Source organism: Mandrillus leucophaeus, unplaced genomic scaffold (assembly GCF_000951045.1).
Source record: "Mandrillus leucophaeus isolate KB7577 unplaced genomic scaffold, Mleu.le_1.0 Scaffold1352, whole genome shotgun sequence".
In the NCBI taxonomy this organism is placed as follows: Eukaryota; Metazoa; Chordata; class Mammalia; order Primates; family Cercopithecidae; genus Mandrillus; species Mandrillus leucophaeus.
The window spans coordinates 52,530-75,555 of NW_012101313.1; the positions used below are offsets into that span (position 1 = coordinate 52,530).

Genomic DNA, 23,026 nt, shown 5'->3' on the forward strand with positions numbered 1-23,026 from the left:
CAGGGAGTAGGAGGTGGCTGCATCCCGGTTGAGGGAAGGGGCTCTGATGTGACCCACCTGCTGTTGAGGGCAGGCCTGGGGCCAACCTGGGCAGAGTCAGGGTGTGGCTTCTAGAGTCCTGTTAGTCCCTCTAGCAGGCACTAGAATCTCAGAAATGGTGGAGACAAAGCCCCAGACTCTCCCAGGCAGGTGTCACTCACCTGCACATTGTGGATAGACGATGTCCAGAGGGGTTGGGCAATGGCCGGTCACCTGGCCTTCTTCCACAGAGCCGGGAGGGCCTAGGTGCAGTGGGGATGGAGGCGCTGAGATGGGTCGTCCAGCGCCTGGGACTGCAGCGCCAGCTTGGAGAGAGCACCGTAGCCCTGGTGTGGGAAGAGGGAGCATGAGTGAGGGACACAGGTCACCAGGACAGGGGTGATAGAGAAGTGGGAGCCAAAAGGGGATGGAAGGGCTGGGAGCTGCCTGGGGCAGGCACCCCTCCTCTCAGCTCCATACAGGTCCCCCAGCCTCATGCTGGGATGGGCCGGGTCCCAGCGCGCTCCGCCAGCTGAGGGTACAGCAGCCCCACTGGGTCTGTGGGCCATCGGCTCTCCTCACTTGGGCTCCCCTGCCGGTGAGTGACATCCAGGAAGTGAGGGTGGCCCCTACCTCATTTCTCTCCCTCCACCGTGCCTCTCAGTGCAGGTGGGACCCCAGAGGCCTCTTTTTACTGGTCTGGGAATGCAGCTCTGGACTGGCAGGGTCAGAGGATGGGGAAGGGTGTGTAAGTTGGGAAGGGTGAGTGGCAAAGGAGGTGCAGCTGCCTCCGCCATCTGACCAATGCTGATGGAGCTCGGGAGGGAGATGGGGTGAGGTCTGTTCTTGCTGCATGCTGCGTGGAGGGGAGGAGGCCCCTAACCTCCTTCCCCCTCCTCTGCCACCCCATGCAGGTTCCTATCCCATCAGGAGCAGTGCCCCGCTTTCTTTCCTCCCTGAGGGTGACTGAGCCTTCAAGCCAAGTGGGCACACTCAGCCCTCTACCTTCCCCAAGGCGGGCAGCTTCTTCCCTGTGATGTGGCCTACTGCCACATCCCGATGGCCTTCTCTGGGTGGGGGCAGCCCCTGGGCCAGCTACCTAGCACTGTCTCCTATCCAGGAGGGGGTCAAAATCCTCACTGAGGCAAATGGCCCACTGAAGGTTTAGCAAAAGATGTGCATTTGCACAAGGAATCTTGTAACCGTGGTGTCTGCCTCCCATACACTCAAACAAGCACTTCACTTACAAATTGCACCTGACTCCCTGCTGAGCCCTCCCCGCTATGTAAGGTGAGGACCCCCACAAGATGGTCCCCCAAGGGAATCAGGAATCACCTGCTACATCCTGGGAGAGCCTCCTGGGGAGGGGAGCCTCATTCCCGATGTCCTGGTGGGAGGAGCCCAGACCCTCGCAGAGTGGGGCAGGCGGCCCACCCACTGTAGGCACAGACCCTGAGTACCGATGACAATGGTGGTGGCGGTGGGATGTGCCCGGGGTGCTGGTGGCTCCAGCGCCCCTGCTCCTGGCAGGGTGGGGACCAGGCCAGGTTGGGGGGCGGCCTGGCACTGCTGGGGACCCTGACCCTGGCACATCACAGGTCCAGGTTTAGCAGGGCTGACACACACATCATCAGTCAGTGCATGTTTTGGAGTGACTGAGCCAGCCAGGAGGTGCCCCAGGGAGCGTTTGCCAGAGAACTAATGGGCCAAAGCTCCCAGGCCTTGGCGCCAGCCCTTCTGTTCACTCACTCCGCTAGTCCTTTCCCAGAAGCTCCTTCCAGTCGGCTGAGGCCTCACCTCCGCAGGGAGGCCAACCTCACAGTCCAGACAGAGGTTACTGCTTTCCCACTCATATTCCTGACCTTCTCTCTCCTCTGTTGGAGCACTGATTCTCTCTTAACCCGTAATATCATGTTGCCATCTGTGGCCATTATGTGGGGCACCACACAGGCTCTGTGGGGTGCTCTCTGGGGCCAGAGAGCCCTGTTTTTTTTCCCTGGTGTATCTCCAGTAGGGATCATTACCACTTGTGAATGAATGAATGAATGAATGGGCAAAGAATAGGGCTCCGGGAACACCCACCTCCTTCCCCAGCCCAGTGCCGATAATTTCAGAGAACTGGTCAGTTATCCCCTGAAGGGAAAAGGGCCCTTTCTGTTGGGTCCATGGCATGCATCCAGCCCAAAGAATAGGGCTCCGGGAACACCCACCTCCTTCCCCACCCCAGTGCCGATAATTTCGGAGAACTGGCCGGTTATCCCTTGAAGGGCAAACGGCCCATTCTGTTGGGTTCATGGCATGCATCCAGCCCAGCCCAGGTAGGTGCGTGGGTCCCTCCCCTCCTCAGGCCCACCAGTGTCATGGCACAGGGCTGCCCCCGGCTCCCTCCAGGAGCACGCTTTCTCCGCCAGCCAAGAGAGGGGAGACAGGCGAGATGTGTAATTTTCAGTTGCTAATTGTGATGCCCTGCAGCTTGCTGAGCTAAAAATAGTCTCCGTTTTTGTTGAGTAGGTTAAAAAATAGAAGCCCACGTGCTGCCTCAGAAAGAAGCCCCCCTGCCAAGGCTGGCAGAGGCAGGGGGCTGGCTCGAGCCCCTCCTCCACCTCCTGGCAGATCCCTGGGACTCATGCATGATGGGCCCTGAGGGCTGTTTTTGTCCCAGTTTTCCAGGAAGCTGAGTTTCTTAATTTGAGGTCCACGGATGAGCTTCTGAGAGCTCATCGGTCCCCAGAATCATCTGCAGAAGGTCATGGGAATGTGTGCTTGTCCACACGTCTGGGCCAGGGCTTCAGCCTACACTTGATGCTCAGGGGGCCATGCCCCCACCAGGCGCTCTCAGGGGCAATGCTGAGGTCTGAGTAACAGCAGGGCAGACCTGGGCAGACCTGCACATTACGGCCTCGTGGGTCCTGTGAGCTGAGCCTCAGTGTTCCCATCTGAGAAACGGGCCTCTCCGGGCTGCCTCCCTGGATGAGGGAGAATTGCATTGAGATGAGTCATGGAATGGCAGCACACGGCTCACTCTAACTCCTAATGATGCACACTTAAAAAGCAAAGTTAGTCAAGTGAAGGCGAATCCCTGCTTTGGAAGTTTCCAGAACTGCAGACTCCAGGATCCAGATGGGGTCCTAGAATTCCTACGGTGTGCTAGAATCCTGCCCTAGACTGCTCTTCCCTTTGAAATTGAACGGAGGCCTGACCCTGTTCATGTCTGGCTGTGCAGGAGACTTTGTCCCCTCCTGCCCTGTTGTCCCCACTCTCTGCTGTGGTGGGGCTGGCGGTGTTGGAGGATGGCCAGTTACCCCATGGGGCCACCTTCTGATGCTCCTCCCATAGTCCCTTTTGGGGAGCTGGACAGACGTACTCTGTGCACACACCCCTGAAGGGGGGCAGGGTGGGTCAATACTCATTGACCCCTGCGTCCCCCTTCCCCGGGGGTTTTTTATGAGGCCACAGTGGTGTCAGGCCTCCCGTGGCTCTGTTGGGTCTCCTCATCGCTGGGCATCCTCAGTGCAGGACACAGAAAGAACACTCGGGAGTGGGAAGGGACTCAGCTGCTGCCCAGGCCTGGACACATGAATGGGTGCACAGGAAGACGACACACACATCAGGGCCTGGCTGCAGTGAGGCCACAGGTGTGGGCTGGGAGCCACTAGGCCTCCATCGTAGCTGCAGCTCTCAGGGGCTCCTGGGTGATGGGGCAGGGTGCAAGGTCTCAGAGCCCATGGCTGGAGTTTGAGTGGAGGGAAGGACTGTGCATCAGCTCAGGAAAGGTGTACATGCTGTGTGGCTGCCCCTCCTGAGGAGTGCATCTAGCTTTTGCACACATGAGGCCAGAGGCAGATGGCCTTTCTCTGTGTGCTGCCTGGGGGGCAGGCATGGGCCACATTAGAAAGCTGGGTAGCAGGCTGGGTGCGGTGGCTAAACCCTGTAATCCCAGCACTTTGAGACGTTGAGGCATGCAGATCACTTGAGACTGGCCAGGAGTTCAAGACCAGCCTGGCCAACATCGTGAAACTCTGTCTCTACTAAAAATACAAACATTAGCTGGGCATGGTGGTGTACACCTGTAATCCCAGCTACTCAGGAGGCTGAGGCAGGAGAATCGCTTGAACCTGTGAGGTGAAGGTTGCAGTGAGCCAATATCGTGCCACTGCACTCCAAGCTTGGGTCACAGAGCAAGACTCTGTCTCAAAACAAAAAAACAACAAAAAACTCTCCAACGTCTCTTGAAGAGGCTGCAAAAAGGAATGTCATTCATACTCTTCGGCAAAAATATCCCTCTTTTCCTCTCTCTCCCAGGATCTCTCATGGCACTGGGGCTGCATAGGGTCCCTCTTACTTTCTTAAAAGGCTGGAGTTTCTCAGATCCTGGCTGCCCCCTCCCCTCTTCTCACCCTGGACCCTTAGTCTAGCCACTTCCATTCTTGCTCTCTATGCTTTTTTCCTCTCCCCAAGCTATTCTTTTCTTTTATTCATGTGTAGTATTTTACATAGTTATGGGGTACATGTATTTTTTACATACACGGGGTGTGTGATGATCAAGGAAGGGTATTTGGGGTGTCCATAATCTCGAGCATTTATCATTTCTATGTGTTGGGAACATTTCAAGTCTTCTCTCTCTTTGGAAGTATGTAATACATTGCTGCAAACTATAGCCACCTGAGTCTGTTATGGAATATTAGAACTTATTTCTTCTATCTAAATGTGAGTCTGTACTGGTTGCCTAAGCTTTCTTTGTTTCCTGCTCCTGCCCTCTGGTAGCCATTATTCTACTGTCTACCTCCATGATAGCAAGGTTTTCAGCTCCCACCTGAGTGGGAACATGCAGCGTTGGTCTTTCCGTACCTGGCTTGCTCCACTTAACATAGTGCCCTCCACTCTCAGTGCTGTGTGCTTGGCACAGTGTATTCCTTGGTGTGAAGGGGCGTGTGCATCTGTGTGTGCGTGTGTGCACCTGTGTGAACCTGTGTGTGTGAGTGTTGTGGGGGGAGCTGTGAATATTCAGAAGCTAAAGTTTTAGGCTATGTCCCCTAAAAGTGCCTCTTCCCTGAGTTGTACTGAGGCCAAGCTCCAGAACATACCCACTGCAAAAGGTCCCAGAGATCCAGGGCTGTGTTCCCACAGTCCCTCACCCCGGCTGAGCAGAGCCCCGAGAGCAGCGTTCACTTGCACTGAAGCACGCCCCGCGTGTGAGCACTCATGCTAGGCTGGAAGCCACACTCCACGTGTGTCCCTGCCACCCCCGCCCTCCCCACAGCCACCATGAGGTTCAGGTGCCAGTGCCACTAAGGCTCACACAGACGGAGGAACTGCCCCAGGCCGACCGCCGATGGGAGGCCTGGCCCACTTGTGGATGCAGGCTCCTGGCCTCTCCCCTCCTGGCACTTTGGCGCCATCAGCATGTGGCTGTTCTAGAGTCAGAGGGGATTGAGAAACCAGATGACAGCCCTTCCTCTACCCTACTCACTCTACGGGGTGGTGCAAGGTCTCAGAGTCCATCTTAGACCTGAGATCAGAGCTCAGGGAAATGTTGGCTGTGCTCGCTTTATTGGGAAGCACAGTCCCGGGCAGCGGGAGGCCGGGAGCGAGTGGAGAGATGCCGGGATGTGTTCCAACATCAGCTGGTGTCCCAGTCATCTCTGGGGAGGCTCTGTGAAACTTCTGTGTCTCAAAACAGTGCCTCTGGGGTGAGGATTCCTACAAGGTGTTAACCTGCCCCAGCCCCAACCTCTCCCAGGGCTGGCGGTGTCGTGTGTGCCCATGGTCCTAAGGGCCTAGGTCAGAGGCCACAGGTCAGAAGCAGTGGCACCCAGTGCTGGGCCACTGGGCACCATTGAGGGAAGGCCTAGATGTGGGCGGCACAGAACCACATATCTGGTTCCACTCCAGGCACACAACCGCACTAACTTCCGTCTCTCACTTCAACCTCACTGCAACCCTGCAGGGAGGCGGGACGAGACATTCCACACCCAGTGTCCAGCCGAGGAAGCAGGCTCAGGGCCACCCAGAGGCTTCCTGCCCGTGTGGGGACAGAGCCTGTTCTCTGGCATGCTCTGCAGTCCCAGGCCCAAGATCTGCAACTGCGGGAACGGACTCAGGTGTGCGGGGCTGCAGACAAGGGCATGAGAGACTGGGGTGCAGCTGTGGGGGCCTCTCAGGATAGTATCACCTGTGGCAGACCAAGGCGGGACAGCAGCAGGACCCCATGAGTCACTTCATCCTCTGGGGGACAGCAGCACGTGTGCCCAGTGGGGCACCTTGGGTCGAGCCTGAAAAGGCGGGGACAGCCACACTCAGGCGGAGTAGTGGAGGCCTGGGGAGAGCCCTGTGCCTTGTTGTCTGCCGCCTCCCCTCTGGCTTGCTGCAGCGCATCCCGGCAGGCAGGTGGCAAGGGGTCTCTAGGTTCAGCCTCTCTCAGGCAGCCTCCACTCCAGGCCTCCCACAGTGCTGCTGAGGCTGTGCAGGGCAGGAGTGTGACCCTCAAAGCCCAGCCAGGATGACTTGGGCTCAGATACAGGGAGGACCCCCTTCTCAAATGTTGCCCCCAGAGAGCCAAGTAAAGCCAAGTATGGAAACTGGCTCTCTCCCGAGATAGAAGAGGGCCCCTCTCTCACCAGCAGGCTGGGCCTCTGGACTGCCCTTGTGCCCACCAGCCCTGCGTGGGAGGTGAGAAGGGAGTGAGGCGCGTCCTCCAGGAGACAGTGAGTCACTCTTCCCCGCCTCGCTGTGAGCACGTTTCTTCTGTGTTGATTAGCTCTATAATTAGGAGGCGCTTTCCTTCCTGCCTGAACAGAGGAGGGGCTGCAAGGAGCCAGAGGGACTGCTGGGTGAAAGCCTGTCCCCCACTCCCTGCAAGGGGCTGCTGCTCTTCCAGGTGAGGGTTGCCACAGACGTTGGTCTGGCACACTGGCTGGCCCCGGCCCTGTCTGTGCCTACATCCCGGGGGAAGGGGGAGGGTGCTTCCTGAGCCCTTCACAGGGTCTGCTGCCTCGAGATGGGTCTGATGCAGCCAGCAGCAGCTGAGGCAGGAGAGAGGCTCCCCGTGCTTCCTGGAAGTCTGTGGAAGGTGCCAGTGCCTCTCCTGCCCCCGAGACCCGTTCAATTAGAGTTGTTGGGGTGGGGGTCAGGCACGGTGTCTTTGAAAAGTCGCCATGTGGTGCTGGTGTGCATGTACTACAGCCGAGGGCCTGCCCTGGTTTGTTTATTGATTGATTGATTGAGGCAGGCTCTGGTTCTGCTGCCCAGGCTGGAGTGCAGTGGTATGATCATGGCTCACTGTAGCCTCAACCTCCTGGGCTCAAGTGATCCCCCTGACTCAGCTCCCCAAGTAGCTGGAACCACAGACATGTGCCACCACACCTAGCTAACTTTTCTTTGAATTTTAGTAGAGACAGGGGTCTCTATGTTACCCAGGCTTGTCTCCAACTCCTGGGTTCAAGTGATCCACCCACCTCGGCCTCCCAAAGTGCTGGGATTACAGGCATGAGCCTCTGTACCCGGCCCCTGCCCTGGGTTAGCCAGTGCAGCTTACCTGGAGGCTGAGGCTCTCACACAGGTGGGCTTCCCGGGCCTTCCATTCACCTGCATATGATTCATCTGGTGTCTTGCTCAGCAGCAGATGTGACCCAGCAGGCCTGGCCTGGAACTTGAGATCTGCACTTTGACAAGCGACAGGTCATGCTGTAGCTGCAGGTCCAGCGGCCACACTTGGAACTGAGAGGCTGTAGGGGAAGGGTCTAGAACTCTAGTGTGCAGCTGAGCTACCTGAAGGGGGAGCACTGGGCCCAATCCCACCAGTTTCTGACTCAGGAGAAGGTGCTGCTCCTGCTTCGGGGACCACACCTGGCCTTAGAGCATCCATGCAGGGTCTGGTTCTCTGGGGTCAGGGTGGCCTGCTCTGTCCAGGCCAGCCCCAGCTGGACTTGGGGTGGAGGTGATGGTTCCCACAAATGCTGGTTGAGCAAGCTGGCCCGCCACAGCCCTGTCTCTGCCTAGCCCTGGGGGGGCTTCCTGAGCTCTCCACAGTGCCCAGACACAAAGGGCCAGTGTGTCTAGAATAAGCAGTGCCTCCTGTGTGGGCTGGAGAGGTGCTGAGCAGTCATGCTGGTGGGAGTCAGCTCCTGGGGGTGAGGAGCCACCTGGTGCCCAGCACCTTACACAGGGGCTCCTCTGATCCTCCCTGCAAACCCCTAAAGTAGTGCTCCCTGTGCCCATTTTATAGACAAAGAAATTAAGGCTCCGAGGGTTTGAGGATCTTGATACAGCCAAGACAGGTGGTGGAGCCAGGCTCAGACTTGGGCCCCCTGCCTGCCCCTGCTGCTTGCTCGGTGTGAATCCTGGCACTGCTGCCCTCTGGCTGTGACCTGGGGCAGTTACTGAGCCCTCACCTGCGTAAGGGAATAAAGGGTTCTCTGGGAGCATAGCGGGTGATTGTGAGGAGTAACTGGGATTCTTCAACTCTAGCATTGCCGTTTTCAGTGTTCAGCACCCTGGCCATCACTGTATCATGATCGCTATTGCTGTGACTGGAGCCAAGGGCCCAGTGTGCAGTTCTTCCCTGGGAAGGGGCCGCCTGGGGGTAGACACAGCTGTTCAGATACACAGGTTTGCAGTTGCACATCAAAGTGCCTGTCCCTGCTGTTGGGGCAAGGAGGAAGCAGGTGCAAGAACAAGTGACCTCAGGGCTGGGTGGGGGTGGCCGGTAGGGGACCCCACAGGGGAAGTGCTGTCATCATCACCATTTCACAGCTGGGAAGGTCGAGGGCTGGCCAGAAGCACCCAGGAACAAGGAGTGGGCCTGCTGCGGGGCCAGGATTCCTGCCAGGGAAAAGCCATGTAGTGAACCTGCCTCTCCACTTGGCACTGAGCCCTGGAGACCCTCCTCGAAGTGCTCCATAGCTGGGCAGGGTGGGCCCTGCTAGGCTTGAGCTTTCAGGGGTAGAGGCTCATGGGGCATCCCCCAGACCTGCAGGGTCTTGGTTTAAAACTGTTGAATGCAGGAGACCTAGCACTGGGCCATGTCCCCAGGTGGGTCTCCAGGTAGGCAGGACAGAAGGAACCCAGAGCACCCCACCTCTCAGGTCAGTGTGGCTCCACACGGGCCCCCTCAGGCTCTGCTGACTCCCCGAAAGGATTGTGAGCATGTGCAGAACCCCTGGTTGCCTGGGACATCCCTGCATGCTCCTCCTCCAGGCCCCCACCCTTGAAGGTGACCAGCTCCCAGCTTCCCAGCCCCTCTCTGGCTGCTGACCAGTGGGCCGGGTCCCCAGGCTGGCTCCTCAGCTGCTAGGCAGGCCTCCCGGCACTGAGGCAGGTCTCTCTGAAGGCTGGACGTGGAGTGGCCTTGCCCTGTGGGGGATCGGCTGGGGCTGAGTTTGTGGGGTGTCAGAGTGCATCCCCCACATGCTACCTCCTGATCAGAGCAGCCTGCAGTGGGAGAGGCCAGTGGCATGGCAAATGCCCTCTCTGATGACTCCAAGAGCTTGGGGTGAGGAGGCCCAACTGACCAAGGTTACCACCTGCTGGTCACCTTTTGAACCCAGAACTGTGATCTTGGGGAAGTTGTCTCAGAGTGCATTGGCCTCAGGTAAGATGCCTGAGACAGTGCTGAGCAGCTGTGGGCAACAAGGGGTCTGTGAGCCCATCTTCATGACTTCATTGCACAAATGGTCACTGAGTGCCACCCTGGGCCAGCAATAGGACACACAAGTGAATGATACAGCCACTTCTGGCTTTGTGGGTCAACAGTCTAGGTTAAACCCAGGGAGTCTTCCTGGAGGTGGTGACACCTAGGCTGGACTTGGAACTCCTGGAGTTTCCTTAATTGAGTTCCTTCCCACTGTGCCTCAGTTTCACCATCTGAAAAATGAAGGATTGGCTCACATCAGTGGTTCTTGGGCTGGAGTAGAGGGTGTGTTGGAGTACAGAAGCAGCCACCCTGAGTTTCTGACCAGCAGGTCTGGGGCTAGGCCTGAGAATGTGCATTCTAACTTGTGTGAGGCACCACTGCCAGCCTGAGTCTGAGGGGAGCATTGTGTGAGTCTGAACCATGACCTCCCTCCCTGGAGTGGGGACAGCACTGAGCCTGGGGGCCTGGAGATTCCACCCAGCCTCATCGTGGGGCCTTTGGTTGCGTTATTGCTCTCCTTGCTAAGGATTTTCTAAGAATTCCAAGGAAACCTTTAGGCATTTGGTGGGAAAACCAGTGTCATCTGGGCCGGATGCCCTTTTTTCCCTGGTGGCAGGGACAGGGACGTGCTGTGTGTGTGTGTATGGGGGGCGGGCGGCGGGCAGGTGGTCCGCTCTCTGCTTGTAAGGCCTCTACAGGGCAGGGGCCCACGGTCCTGTCATGGCACTGAAGTAATCATGGCAACATGCTCTGCCCAGAGGGGAAACTAAGGCCAAAATGGCAGGAGGGCCTGGCTCCTCCACCTGACCTCAGCTGCTGGCACCTGTGCTGCCTTCCCTTGAGGGCCAGGAGGGTGAGGCTGGCTCTGTGTGCAGACAAGGCCATAGGCAGGCCACCCCTGGCTCTCAGGCTGACAAATGCTGCATTGCTCAGTCTCCACTTGGCTTCTCCCAGGCATGGTTAGCTGTCTGGGGCACTGGGGAAACAGGCCCAGAGGGCTTCAGACTCCCTTAGGCTTCACAAGAACTCCTAGCTGCAGGGTGTGGTGAGACCCTGAGCCCCGTCACAGCGGGCCATGCCATGGAGGACAGTCCCAGTGTGGGCACCGAGCCCGCCAGGAGGCCCAGCTGCTCAGACATCTGCATCTCAGGAGCATTCAGATTCACTCAAAGCCAGTTCCAGATTTCTCTCCAGCCCCGCCCACCTCATATTGGTCAGCCGCTCGGCCCCAGACCTTCACCGTGTGGAGTGGCCCTGCTCACCACTCCTGCTACCACCTGCCTGAGCAAGCTCTCCCTGGGCTGTGGCAAGACCCACCGTCCACGCGGCAGCCACCACAAGTCAGACCACTGTGCTCAGAGCCCCAGGCTCCCACCTCACGAAGCAGCACATGCAGCCTGTGTGTCCGGCCCTGAGTCCTCAGACTGCCCTCCCAGCTCCCGGCTGCACACATCTCTGGGTCAGAACCTCGGCACCCGCTGTCCCGTATGCCTAGGGTGTTCCTTTCTTATCCTGGGAGCTGCCTGGCCAGCCCCATCAGTTGTTCACAGCCCTCTCACCCCAGGCGGCCCTGACTGCCCACCGCAGGCTCCCTGTCCCTCCTCAGACGATTTCTCCAGTTTCTCTTCTCTGCTGGCTCTGAGTGTCCAGGGCCCTGGAATGAGGCCTGGCCCGCAGGGAGCTGAAGACACAGTGATCAGATGTGCAGCAGCTGGGGGACCACTGAGGAGCCCGCCTGCCCCTGCCCTGGGATGGGGGTGCCCTCTGCCTGTACTGCTGTGCCCCTGCCACGCACCCCTGTGCACATGCATGCAGGCTGCAGGCTGCCTGGGAGGAGGGTCTGTGGAGCTGTGGAGGCGCCTTTGATGCCTCATGTCCTTGCTCTTTTCTCCCAGGAAACTATGCCCCAGACGTCCGTTGTCTTCTCCAGCATCCTTGGGCCCAGCTGTAGTGGACAGGTGCAGCCTGGCATGGGGGAGCGTGGAGGCGGGGCCGGTGGTGGCTCCGGGGACCTCATCTTCCAAGATGGACGCCTCATCTCTGGGTCCCTGGAGGCCCTGATGGAGCACCTTGTTCCCACAGTGGATTATTACCCCGATGTGAGTACGTGGGGCCTTGTGGAGTGAGACTAATGGGGTGACCTGGGCTCCAGCAGATGTCAGATGTGGGAGGGAGGCCCCCACAGAGTGGTAGAGCTGGATGGGGCTGCAGGAGGGGCAGGGCAGTGGAGGGCCCAGGCCCACCTCCAGGGCCTTCTCTGCCTTCTGCTCTGCATACACCCCCAGCTAGCAGGGGGCCTGGGGGAACCTGCTGTGACTTCCCTGCTGCTGCCTCAGGCAGGAGGAGATGATCCTGGGGACACGGGAAGCAGAAACACACAAGGGCCGAGCAAGGCCCTGAGTTCTGAGCAGGGCCTCCAAGGAGGAAGAGGAGTTTTAAAGGGCAAAGCCAGCACTTGGGGTCCTGGCGAGGGCACGCCCAGCCCAGGTCCTGGAGCCTAGGGCTGAGCTGGGAAGCTGGTTTGTACATAAACCCTGGTGGTCCAGAATGAAGAGGAGATGGCCCAGCTTGCTGTGCCCTGTCAGCAGAGCACTGTTCAGGCTGACTCGGGGACTGTTCCTAGGCAACAACCCTAATCCTCCCTTTTCACCTCAAGGTGGCATGATACAGTCTTGGAACAGAAAGCGTTCCCTTGTCAAGTGTGGCTTCCCTCCCCCTGGAGGGTGATGTCTCTTAGCAGCAGTGGCACTGGGCCTGCCAGCTCCCTCTTGTGAGCTGAGCATTTACCCTCTGGGAGGGCCAGTCCTGCCCACGTCATGCTACCCCCTCTCCCTCCCTGCCCTGCTAGTCAGCCTGGGAGTTAGACAGCTTGCAGGGAGGTGGGCGGGAGGGATGCTGCCCTCTAGCTTCCAATGAACGCGGCTGCAGTCCGCCTGGCTTCACCACCTGCCAGGCTTCCTCTGCCTTCTGGGCTTTGGGTGAGGGGGCCTTGCCTTTCTGTTGCTCACTTCTCCTCCTCCTCCATCTGTCCTTCTGTCCATCCCATAAGCCCTGTCAGGGTTTGGCTGGGGCTGGAGATGGCAGTGCAGACAGCCCGGTGAGTGCTCACAGGGCAGAGCCAGGGGAGAGGCCCAAGGCCCTGAAGTAGTCCAGGGCAGGACCGTCTGTGGGACATGAGCCTCATGCCACAGCTGGAGAAGCCACCCCTCTCAGAGGCCTACCCCAGAGGAGCCAACTTGGCAGTCACCCAGTGTGGTCCCTGTGCCCTGGGATCTGACCAGCTTCCCAGGAGAGGACAGAGGGATGGTAGGGGCAGGAAAGTCCAGTTGGGCATTGGCTCCTCTGCTGAGCATCTACCCCTCCCCCGCCACCCCACCGTTCCCCATGTGCACGGGTAGCTGAACACACTCACATATGCACACACACACACACACACACACATGGTCTCCGTGCTCCTCCTTGGAGATGCACGGGCTCTCCCCTTGGGTGCCCTGCCCTTGGCCAAGAGCTCCATGGCGGGCCTTTCCTCCACATCTTGGTTGTCTCCTTAGAAGGTAGACTCTGAGAGATGTGCTGGCTCTGACCCCCCAAGTCCCCATGCTGCACAGCCTGGGGCAGGGCGTGGGAAGTTTGCAGGATGTTAGAGGAGTCCCCGGTGCTCTAGGGAGGGCTGCGGTGGGCAGTGCCAGCCCAGGCCCCTGAGTCCTGCTCCAGGAGGCCTCTACTCTCAGCAAATACAACCTGGCTTGCTTCTGGCTAGGGCAAGAAAAACAGGGTTATTTGGGCTGGGAGTAGGGGCAGAGGCTCCTGGGCAGCCCAGCCTGCAGCAGCCACGTGGGGCAGAGTCCCTCTAGGGAGTCCCAGGCAGTCTCCCTGACCTGCAAGTCTACCCTGTCCACAAGCAGGAGCCAAAGTGAAGTTCCCACAGACACTGACCCTCATTAGACAAAAGGCCCAAGAATCCAGCCCATGAGGATCTCGATGGAGGGCATGTGGAAGTGGTATGGAGAGGCCCTGCTCTGGCAGTCAGGGTCTAGGCCCAGAGCTGGTCAGAGAGTGCAGGGACCCCCACCACCATTGCTTCTCAGGCCCCGCCCCTGCTGATGGGGCCTCGACCCTGCTGATGAGGCCCCGCCCCATGGATCAGCCCTGCTCCCGATAGGCCCCGCTCCTGTGCTAACCTCCCTGCATCCCCCACCCTCCCCACCGCTGACCTCCAGCCCGGCCCACGAGGATCTGAAGAAGCAACTGGCTTGCATCCTGGCGCAGCGAGCCCCATGGAGCCCTACCAACGTCCCAGGCTGGGGTTAGCCCTATGGTGGCTTGGGGCAGAGAGGGGGAGAATCCCAGTGGAGCAAGGCTGCTAGGAGCCCTCGGAGAGCTGCTGGGAGGCGGGGCTCGAGCTGTGCCTCCTAGGTAGGCAGGGCCGAGGTAGCAGTAAGAGGAGGAAGGGCCTGCAAGGCGAAGGGAACCGGGCAGGCGAAGGCATGGCCGCCGGACGGGCGGTGCTGGGCCTGGGAAGCAGCCGGGCCAGGTGAAGCAGCGCGGTGAGCCCCCGGGGGGCCTGCTTCCACCGAGCCTCACCCTCCCTCCGCCCTCTCTCCGTCTCCTGCCTTCAGAGGACGTACATCTTCACCTTTCTCCTGAGCTCCCGGGTCTTTATGCCCCCTCATGACCTGCTGGCCCGTGTGGGGCAGATCTGTGTGGAGCAGAAGCAGCAGCTGGAGGCCGGGCCTGAAAAGGTGATCCGGGGCCTGGCTGGGGCAAGGGCGGGGGCAGGGGGCGGGAGGTGAGGTCAAGGCTAGGGGCTGGAGGCATGGGGCGGGGTTCCGTGTGGAGCCTGGGGGCGGGGTCAGGGCTAGGGTTGGGGCGTGGCCTGGCTGGGGCTGTGGGGCGGGTCTGAGTTGGGGCGTGGCGCCACACCAGGCTGGGGTGAGGTCTGGGATGGAGCTGTGGGTTGGGTTAGGGGCGTGGTGGGAGGGGGAGGCCCGAGCCGGCAACGTGGGCGTAATCCTGTGGTTTGGAGGCTGTGCGACGTGGGCGAAGAAAGCCGCAGGGCTGCGGACTGGGTGGTGCAGGGGCCGGCGGCGAGGTCCAGCGGTCTGAGTGGGCTGGTGTGGGCTGGCGCAAAGTCTTTGTGGGCGCAGGAGGGGCTTGGCCCGTGGTGCGTTCTAGGGGATTGGAGGATGGGGGCGCGGCGACTGAGCCTCGGGCACAGTTCCCCCTCCATGGGGGTTGAGGCAGCGCGGGCATCTTCTGAGAGGGTCGAAGTCGTTTCAGCCAAGAGGGCCAGTCCCCATGCTCTAGGCCCTGTGCTGGGTGGGGTCGTGCGTGCCTGTGGACTAGGGCGCGGGGGCGCGTCGCCTCTCCTCAGGGTCACACCCCTTTCAGCGCTGCCGCCCTGCTTTCAACCGTGGGGGGCAGACGGGAGCTCTCCTCTAACTGGATGGCTTGGCTTGGGTTATTTTACTGTATTGTTTTTATGGGTGACTTCTTATTAGAGCAAATGGAATTAGTTTTTTGTCACCTTAGAGATGGGGTAGGTTTTTTGAATATAAGTTTATTTAAGTGAAAAAGAAAGCCAACTTAAGGGAAAGGAAGAAGGAACCAAACAGGAGTCCTGTGGTGGTTCAGGTCTGGCCAAACTGCAGGTGGCACGCAATTGGGGGCTGTGCCCAGCACAGGCCCTGGGGTGTGGCCCGGGGATGTGGGAAGCTTGCACAATTTGCCATCTTGTCCTCTGCTCTGCCCTGTGGGGCCTCACTCTGTATCCTCTGCTGCCCCAGGCCAAGCTGAAGTCCTTCTCAGCCAAGATCGTGCAGCTCCTGAAGGAGTGGACGGAGGCCTTCCCCTATGACTTCCAGGATGAGAAGGCCATGGCTGAGCTGAAAGCCATCACACACCGTGTAACCCAGTGCGACGAGGTGAGTGCTCTCTGGGCTCTGGTCAGGGTCCTTGGGTGTGTGTCAGGGTCTGCCCTTGGGAGGGTGGGGGCTTCGGGGATAATTCTGTATGTGGTCCCCTTCCATGTTACTCCCCCAGGAGAGTTGCTGGGTGGCCCCATTCAACCTCCCTTCCCCCAGATGACAGCTCAGCTGTCCAGCAGTGGGCCAGGGTCACTCATGATACTGCACACAGGGACCTTGCAGCCCAGTTGCAGGCCTGGCGATCATTGCCTCGACTCTCTCTCTCCTGGCCCTTGCTGTTCTTGTCCCTGGAGTGGGAGCCTATTGAGAGTTTGTAAGGTTCTGCCTGTCCTGGATTAGTGAGAGGAGGTGGGGGTAAGGCTTTAAATAGGCCTCCCATTTTTCAAATGTCTTCACCCTTGCCTTTGGTGGAGAGAAAACTGGAGATGCCTGGGCCAACTGGGCCTCCACAGTAGAAGCATTTCCTGTGCTTAGCAGCTCCTGTTCACCTAGAGTACTCCAGGAGGAGCCAGGGATCCCAGGCTGCCCCCACCTAGCGGGCAGAGACTCCTGGCTTTGGCAGAAGCCTTTCCCATGCCTTGAACTGTTCTATGGGCCGCTTCTGCTGCAGGAAGCACCTCAGTGGGCCACCTCTGAAGAAGTCATGCTTTTCAGACCCAAAAGCTCAGCCTTGAGCCTGTCTCTGCCCTTAGCCTCGTTCTGCAGCAGGACAGCCCACTGAGACCCCTCCCCAGCAGTCCTCAGGGGAGCCCACACTGTGCCCCACTTTGTCCTTGAAGGCCTGAAGGCTGAGGTTTAGATAGGAGCTGTGGGCTTACGTTGGTCAGGCACATCCCTGGAGGTGAGATGGATCCTACCCACAGTGGTGGTGGGCTTGCTGCCAGCCCATGCTGGCACCCTTATTGCCCTCAACCCCACAGGAGAATGGCACAGTGAAGAAGGCCATTGCCCAGATGACGCAGAGCCTGTTGCTGTCCCTGGCTGCCCGGAGCCAGCTCCAGGAACTGCGCGAGAAGCTCCGACCACCGGCTGTAGACAAGGGGCCCATCCTCAAGACCAAGCCACCAGCCGCCCAGAAGGACATCCTGGGCGTGTGCTGTGACCCCCTGGTGCTGGCCCAGCAGCTGACTCACATTGAGCTGGTCAGTGCTGCTTCATGCCCTGACTGGGGGGCGGGGGCTGCGGGACCACAGTGCCTCTCTCAGCACAGCACTGCAGGCCCCTGCTAGTCACGCTGAGCCATCAGGGAAGCCCGCTTGCCAGTCCCAGCTGCTACACTTCATGCCAGGTGTGTGTCCATCTGAGTGGCGGGCACCTCTGTGCCTGGCACTCACATTCTCAGGAGCACAGCAGTGCTGTGTCAGTGGGAGGAGCTGGAGCAGCGTCGTCCTGCAGTGGGGACTGTAGTGGCTCTAGGATGGAGGACTGGCCTGGGAGGAGGTGAAGGTCCTATGCCCTGGGCAGCTCCTCCTCTCCCTGTGTCCACGCCTATGCAGTGCTGTCCCTTCTCCAGGGGAGGCTTGTCACCTTCCCTTTGCTGTCTTCCACCCCAGGACAGGGTCAGCAGCATTTACCCTGAGGACTTGATGCAGATCGTCAGCCACATGGACTCCTTGGACAACCACAGGGTAAGTGGGCCAAGGCCCGTGGCACCCCTGCCAGCCCTGTCTGCCTGGCACTTGCACTCCATGCAGGGTGGGTGTGGGCCTCACTTAGTGCCTCTGGAGTGCTGGGCCATGAGCCCTGATGGATGTGGCACTGGCCCTCCTAGCACCTGCTCCAAGAGGCCTTAGATGGCTGTGCTGGTCATGGATGATGAGTGCTGGGAAAGGTCACAGACTTGGGCTGGGGAGCCAGCCTGGCCTGCCAGCCCTGCACTGGGCAGCAAGGAGCAGGCAGGCATGATCGAGGCTGCTGCAGTGTAGGCTGAGCCATGGCTGGGGACCAGGGCCAGCTGTGGGGACTGAGTTGTCCAGCCAGGGTCCTCCAGGCCCCCTATGACCTGCTGTGTCCTTTCCAGTGCCGAGGGGACCTGACTAAGACCTACAGCCTGGAGGCCTACGACAACTGGTTCAACTGCCTGAGCATGCTGGTGGCCACTGAGGTGTGCCGGGTAAGTACCGACAGCAGACATGGTGGGGTGGCTGCCATGCCCACACTCAGTGAGGCCCTGATCCTGCCCCAGAAGTTAGATGATGGAACTTTAAGAGTGAACGCACGAAGTCCCTGTTGCATTGTCAGGGCTTTGGTGGTCCCCCAACCCCAACATACAGCGATTCCTTCAGTGACAACAGACACCCTGTCCATGGAGTGCTCCCCATGCCCAGCACCATTTTTCTTGCCTGTGTGAGGCTTTGCCGGCCCTCACAGCCCTCTGGGACAGATGGTGCCCTCCCTTTGATGACTGAGGAGCCTGAGCATAGGCTGTGCGCATGTCTGGGCCTCCCAGACGCAGCCATAGACCTGGACCAGCCCACTGTGGCCAGAAGCTAAGTCCCAAGGTCCTCCCTGCCCCTCTGTTCCTCTGCCCGGTGGCCCCAGCTCCTGCTGTCCCCTGGCAGCGCCGTGCTGAGGTCACCTGCCACCTTCCAGGTGGTGAAGAAGAAACACCGGACCCGCATGTTGGAGTTTTTCATTGATGTGGCCCGGGAGTGCTTCAACATTGGGAACTTCAACTCCATGATGGCCATCATCTGTGAGTGACTGGGCACCCAGGGTGGGACTGCTGTGTGGCCCGCCCCCCAGCCCTGACCCTACCTGCTGTCCTCTGCAGCTGGCATGAATCTCAGTCCTGTGGCAAGGCTGAAGAAAACTTGGTCCAAGGTCAAGACAGCCAAGTTTGATGTCTTGGAGGTAGGCACCTGAGTCCCTGTCACAGCTGCGAGCCGCACCCACTTTGTCCCGCAACGGCTCGAAGGGGGCCCTGACAGTGGGGGTGGGGAGCTGCTGTCCTCTCCCTGTGGTCAGCACCTACCTGCTGGCTGAGTTGGCCTGGCGTGTTCATCCTCCAGCAGTGGGGACTTAAGGTGTCCTCGGTTACTTCAGGCGGACCCGGCATCGCCTAAGGCGAGTTCCAGAGTGGAAGGCGGTTAAGCAAGAATTTGACAAGAGTGGGGTTGTGTTGGAAGACCCTGCCTTTTCCTTGGTCAGTGTCTCCAGGTCCTAGCTTGTCTAGATGGCCCAGAGGCCGGCAGACAGGATCATCTGCAGCCTTCCTCAGATGTGTGTGATCACAGAGTCCATTTTTGCAAAGCATGTGTCTTGTAGAGCTGATCAGGTCTGGGAGATGTTGATCTAAGTAGAGGAGCAAAGGGAAGTCTCAAAGGAAGGAGGGCGAGGGGGTCAGGCTTGGCAGGCAGGGCAATGACACTTCTTTATGGCTTTCCAGAGGATGCCGGGACCTGAACTCAGAAGCCCTGGCTCCAGAGCTCAGCCAGGCAACCTTGGGCGTCCCCTCCCCTGTGCTAACTCCCAGGCTGCCCAGGGGCCAGGTGCCTTCTCTGTCTGCTGCCTCCTGCTCTGCAGAGGGGTGTCTTGAGCAGGTCAGAGGGGCATGGGGCTGTGATGCTCACCAGGTCCTCCCTGTGCCCACAGCATCACATGGACCCGTCCAGCAACTTCTGCAACTACCGCACAGCCCTGCAGGGGGCCACGCAGAGGTCCCAGATGGCCAACAGCAGCCGTGAGAAGATTGTCATCCCTGTGTTCAACCTCTTTGTTAAGGACATCTACTTCTTGCACAAAATCCACACCAACCACCTACCCAACGGGCACATTAACTTCAAGGTGAGCTCAGCCCCATGGGGTCCCGGCACAGGGCAGGCCAGGTGGAAACTGTCTTGAGCTACTGGAGCTGCCAGCAGTAGCCCTGGGTCAGGGTCTGTGGGTTTCCTGAGCCCTGCCTGAGGTTCACAAGGGCCTTCAAGACCGAAAGCCTTATGGTGGGTCAGGGGTGCTGTTTGACTATGAGGTTTGAGGTGCGCCCGTCTGTACTTCTGGGTGGATGGCCTAGTTGCAGAGCTTGGAGTCACAGGGAATTGTATTTATCCAGGACCGTGGTTCCAGCCTGGCCCCAACAGGGAGACAGCCCTGTCCACCCCTGTGGGATTGGAAGTCAGGAGGGGTTTAGGTAGGAAGGGACTTGAGTAGGGAGGAGGCGGCAGAGAATTCCAGATGGAAGTGAAGAGCCTGCCTGGTGGGCCTGAAGGCACCTGCTGAGGATGGGAGGGTGGGACATAGGTGGCCGGGCAGGTGTAGGAGGCTCTGGGCTGCCGGATGCCTACCTCACACAGGTGAGGGGTGGGCAGGAGCAGGGATCCCTCCGAAGGTCCCAGAGAAGGGACATCATGACATGTTCTGGCTGGCGCCACTGGGCTGGGTGTGGATGGGGTGCCTGCCTCAGGCTGGAGTCATCAGTAGAGCCTTCTTTGGGTCCCTGCACAGAGAGGCAGAGACCCTGCTGCCGGCCTGATGGCCCAGGTGGAGGGTTAGATAGAGTGGCCTTGGGGGACGCCTGCTGGCTCTGAGGCTGCATGGCATGCCACCATGGCCACGGGGTCAGCGTGCAGGGCCACTGTCCCATCTCGCTGGGACCAGTGAAGTGGGCAGGAGACTGAGGCCAAAACCTGCGTCCCCTGCCCTGACCGAGTGTTTGGTGCTTAAGGTGACAGATGAACATCAGTTGGTTTTGCTCCCTTCAGAAATTTTGGGAGATCTCCAGACAGATCCATGAGTTCATGACATGGACACAGGTAGAGTGTCCCTTCGAGAAGGACAAGAAGATTCAGAGTTACCTGCTCACGGCGCCCATCTACAGCGAGGAAGGTGAGGGCTGCCTCCCAATGCAGCATGCCTCCCTCCCCACCTGACTCCTTGTCCAGGCCCGGTGCCCTTTGGGGTTGCCCTGGGAGGTGGCCTGCTGGCTGCTCCATGCCACACAGGCCTGGCTCTGCTCGCATGGGCGAGTGTGCATGAGGGTGGGTCGTGGGATGGATGGAAGAGAAGGACAAGAGACTCAGTTTCCAGTGACCACTGGAGAGGGTCACATGGGGTTAGGGCAGGAGCTGCAACACGAGGAACCTTCCTAGAGTCCCCAGCAGGCAGCCTGAGAGCCCCACACAGCAGAGAACTGTGTTCAGCCCAGCCAGAGGTCACTGTCCCCTTGTCCTGGGCCGCACCCTTGAAGGGACAGCTGGGTTCAGGCAGACACTGCATGGGGACGCAGACTCTGAGGGACTTTCCTGTCTCTCAGCTCTCTTCGTCGCCTCCTTTGAAAGTGAGGGTCCTGAGAACCACATGGAAAAAGACAGCTGGAAGACCCTCAGGTAGGAGAGTGCCAGCGACATGGGAGTCTGTGAGGAAGAGGGAGGACTCAGGGTGGGCACAAGGGTCACCCTCCTGGAAAGGGGGCCTGTGCACTGCCGCGTCCCTGGTGCGGGGCTGCCGGACATGTTTGGTGGGAGGCTGAGGATGGCTCAGACCCGCTGCCCTGCTCGGGCCTGAGTGCTGCCTGTCCCCTGTCCCCCTCTAGGACCACCCTCCTGAACAGAGCCTGAGGCGGATGCAGCCCGCGACGCCAGAGGAAGCACGCGCACTAACTGGGTTTAAATTTCGACTGATGTGGGTTGAGATGAGGAGGCCTCACTGGTTGGGGTCCATTTTGTATATAACTTTTATGAGAAAAAAAAATGGTAATTATTTCATGCATCAACCTTTGGCACTTACAAAGTTTTTTTGTTTATTTTAAATAACAGGGCAGGGCCCTGCTTTGGGGAGGGAGAGGGGAGAGTATCATGGGAGATGGCATCCATGATAACATCTTATTCTAATGAAATGTAGATTTTTATTTTCTACTTTTGATTATTAACATCTTATGAAAAAAATATTTTAAAAAACCCAACCAAAACCAACGTGAGCCCTGCCTGCTCGGACGCCTTTCCAGCCAGTGTCTCTTGACGTCGGGGTTAGTGCCTTAGAGGGTACTGGGGTCTGGTCTTCCTGCTCTGTGGTTCGGGCTGCGGTGAGTCCCACTCCATCTGGGCGCCTGCCCTCAGGAGGGCTGGTGGCTGGGAGGTCACGTCCGCACACTTCTGGAAGTGAGCCTTTGAGTACAGGCTGTCCAAAGTTTACATTTTCATTTTCCTTTCAGGGATTTGTGGGGTCAGGGAGGGGCAGGGGGCACCTGGCAGCATATTTTCTGTGACAATGTGTCCAGCAAATCATTCTTCAACTACATTTTAGAAAGCAGGAAATCTAAAATAAGGGAGGGAAGCATGGAGTTGTCAGGTTTTTGGGCTGCGACGGAAAGACACACTGAGCTGTGATGAAGAAAAATACACGGCTGACTCCAGGGTGGTGACATTTAGAGCTAGTCTTGAAACCTACCTACAGAGGGGAGGGAGCCAACAGCCCTCCTCCCACCTGGGTGGGCAGCGCCCCTAATTGGAATTAGAAACAAAATTCGCCAGGCCATACTGCTGGAGCTCATTCAGATAAAACTGCCCAATACTGAGAGGTGTTTTCTACATCCAGCTAGAGGAGCACACTCCATTTTCCCATGTCTGACTTCCTGGTGTGAACCCTGGGCACTACTGACCATGGCACAGGACAGCTGTCCTTCAGAAAGCGTGAGGTCCATCCACGCAGACCGTCTCCCTCGCAGGAATTCCGCACCCTCGTCCCTCTCTGCATTCCCGGCTTCTGCAGGAGCCTTGATTAATGGGGAAGCCTGGGTGAGGATGGGCCAGGTCCCAATTCCCAAAGCTCCTGGGAGAGCCTGAAGACACTGGGAGAGGCTGGGCCTGGGGAGGAGGCAGCCCTAGGCCCGCTGCCCATGCCTCTGGTCCTGGGTGGAGCAGGAATAGTTCCACTGTATTGTCACAGTGTGTTTGCACTTTCTGAGGTTCTAGCTAGTACAGATTGTATATTGATAGTACATATTGCTTTGTTTATGTCTTTGAGATGAGAAAGGCTTAAAACTTGAGAATATATATTTGGAATACAGCCTTAGAATGGTTTCTGTACACATCCACGTGCACTTCACAGGTGATCAGTTCTAGTACCTACTTGAAACAGTGTCTATGTTTGCTACTTTATTTTCCCAATTTGATACATACCCTGATTTGATGTTTTGGTATTTAAGATGAACTCTGAGTATGAAGCTGTACCATAATGCAGGATGTCAGTTTTGGTGTGACTGGACATACTTGCTTCAATAAAAGAACACGTCACTCCCCTCCCTTGCCTGCTATGTGTGTATGGTGAGGGGGCAGCCCTGCTGCTGGCTGGAGACGTGGGTCCCCTGGGGCAGGGAGGAGGGTGAGGCTGCCAGGCCTGCTGTGGCCTTCCCAGGAGGAACTGGGCAAGGGACTTTTGTCTCCAGTTGGCAACACTTTCTGACAAAGGGCTTTCCACTGGATAAGGCAAGACTCGAAAAAAGCTATAGGAGGCA

At 58.6% G+C, this 23,026-nt stretch overlaps 1 protein-coding gene across 1 annotated transcript in view; it reads left to right on the forward strand.

The window, feature by feature from the left end:
* The window catches only part of RASGEF1A (RasGEF domain family, member 1A), a 34,928-nt gene extending 12,117 nt beyond the window's left edge, over window positions 1–22,811 (forward strand). Inside the window, exons 2-13 of the mRNA XM_011973189.1 lie at window positions 11,545–11,748; window positions 14,269–14,391; window positions 15,436–15,573; window positions 16,497–16,718; window positions 17,130–17,204; window positions 17,597–17,689; window positions 18,169–18,271; window positions 18,350–18,429; window positions 19,171–19,362; window positions 20,277–20,400; window positions 20,828–20,900; window positions 21,107–22,811. Of these exons, the coding sequence (XP_011828579.1) occupies window positions 11,545–11,748; window positions 14,269–14,391; window positions 15,436–15,573; window positions 16,497–16,718; window positions 17,130–17,204; window positions 17,597–17,689; window positions 18,169–18,271; window positions 18,350–18,429; window positions 19,171–19,362; window positions 20,277–20,400; window positions 20,828–20,900; window positions 21,107–21,131 (1,452 nt within the window). The 3' untranslated portion in view covers window positions 21,132–22,811. The remainder of the gene's footprint in view (window positions 1–11,544; window positions 11,749–14,268; window positions 14,392–15,435; window positions 15,574–16,496; window positions 16,719–17,129; window positions 17,205–17,596; window positions 17,690–18,168; window positions 18,272–18,349; window positions 18,430–19,170; window positions 19,363–20,276; window positions 20,401–20,827; window positions 20,901–21,106) is intronic.
* Window positions 22,812–23,026: the final 215 nt, after the last annotated feature.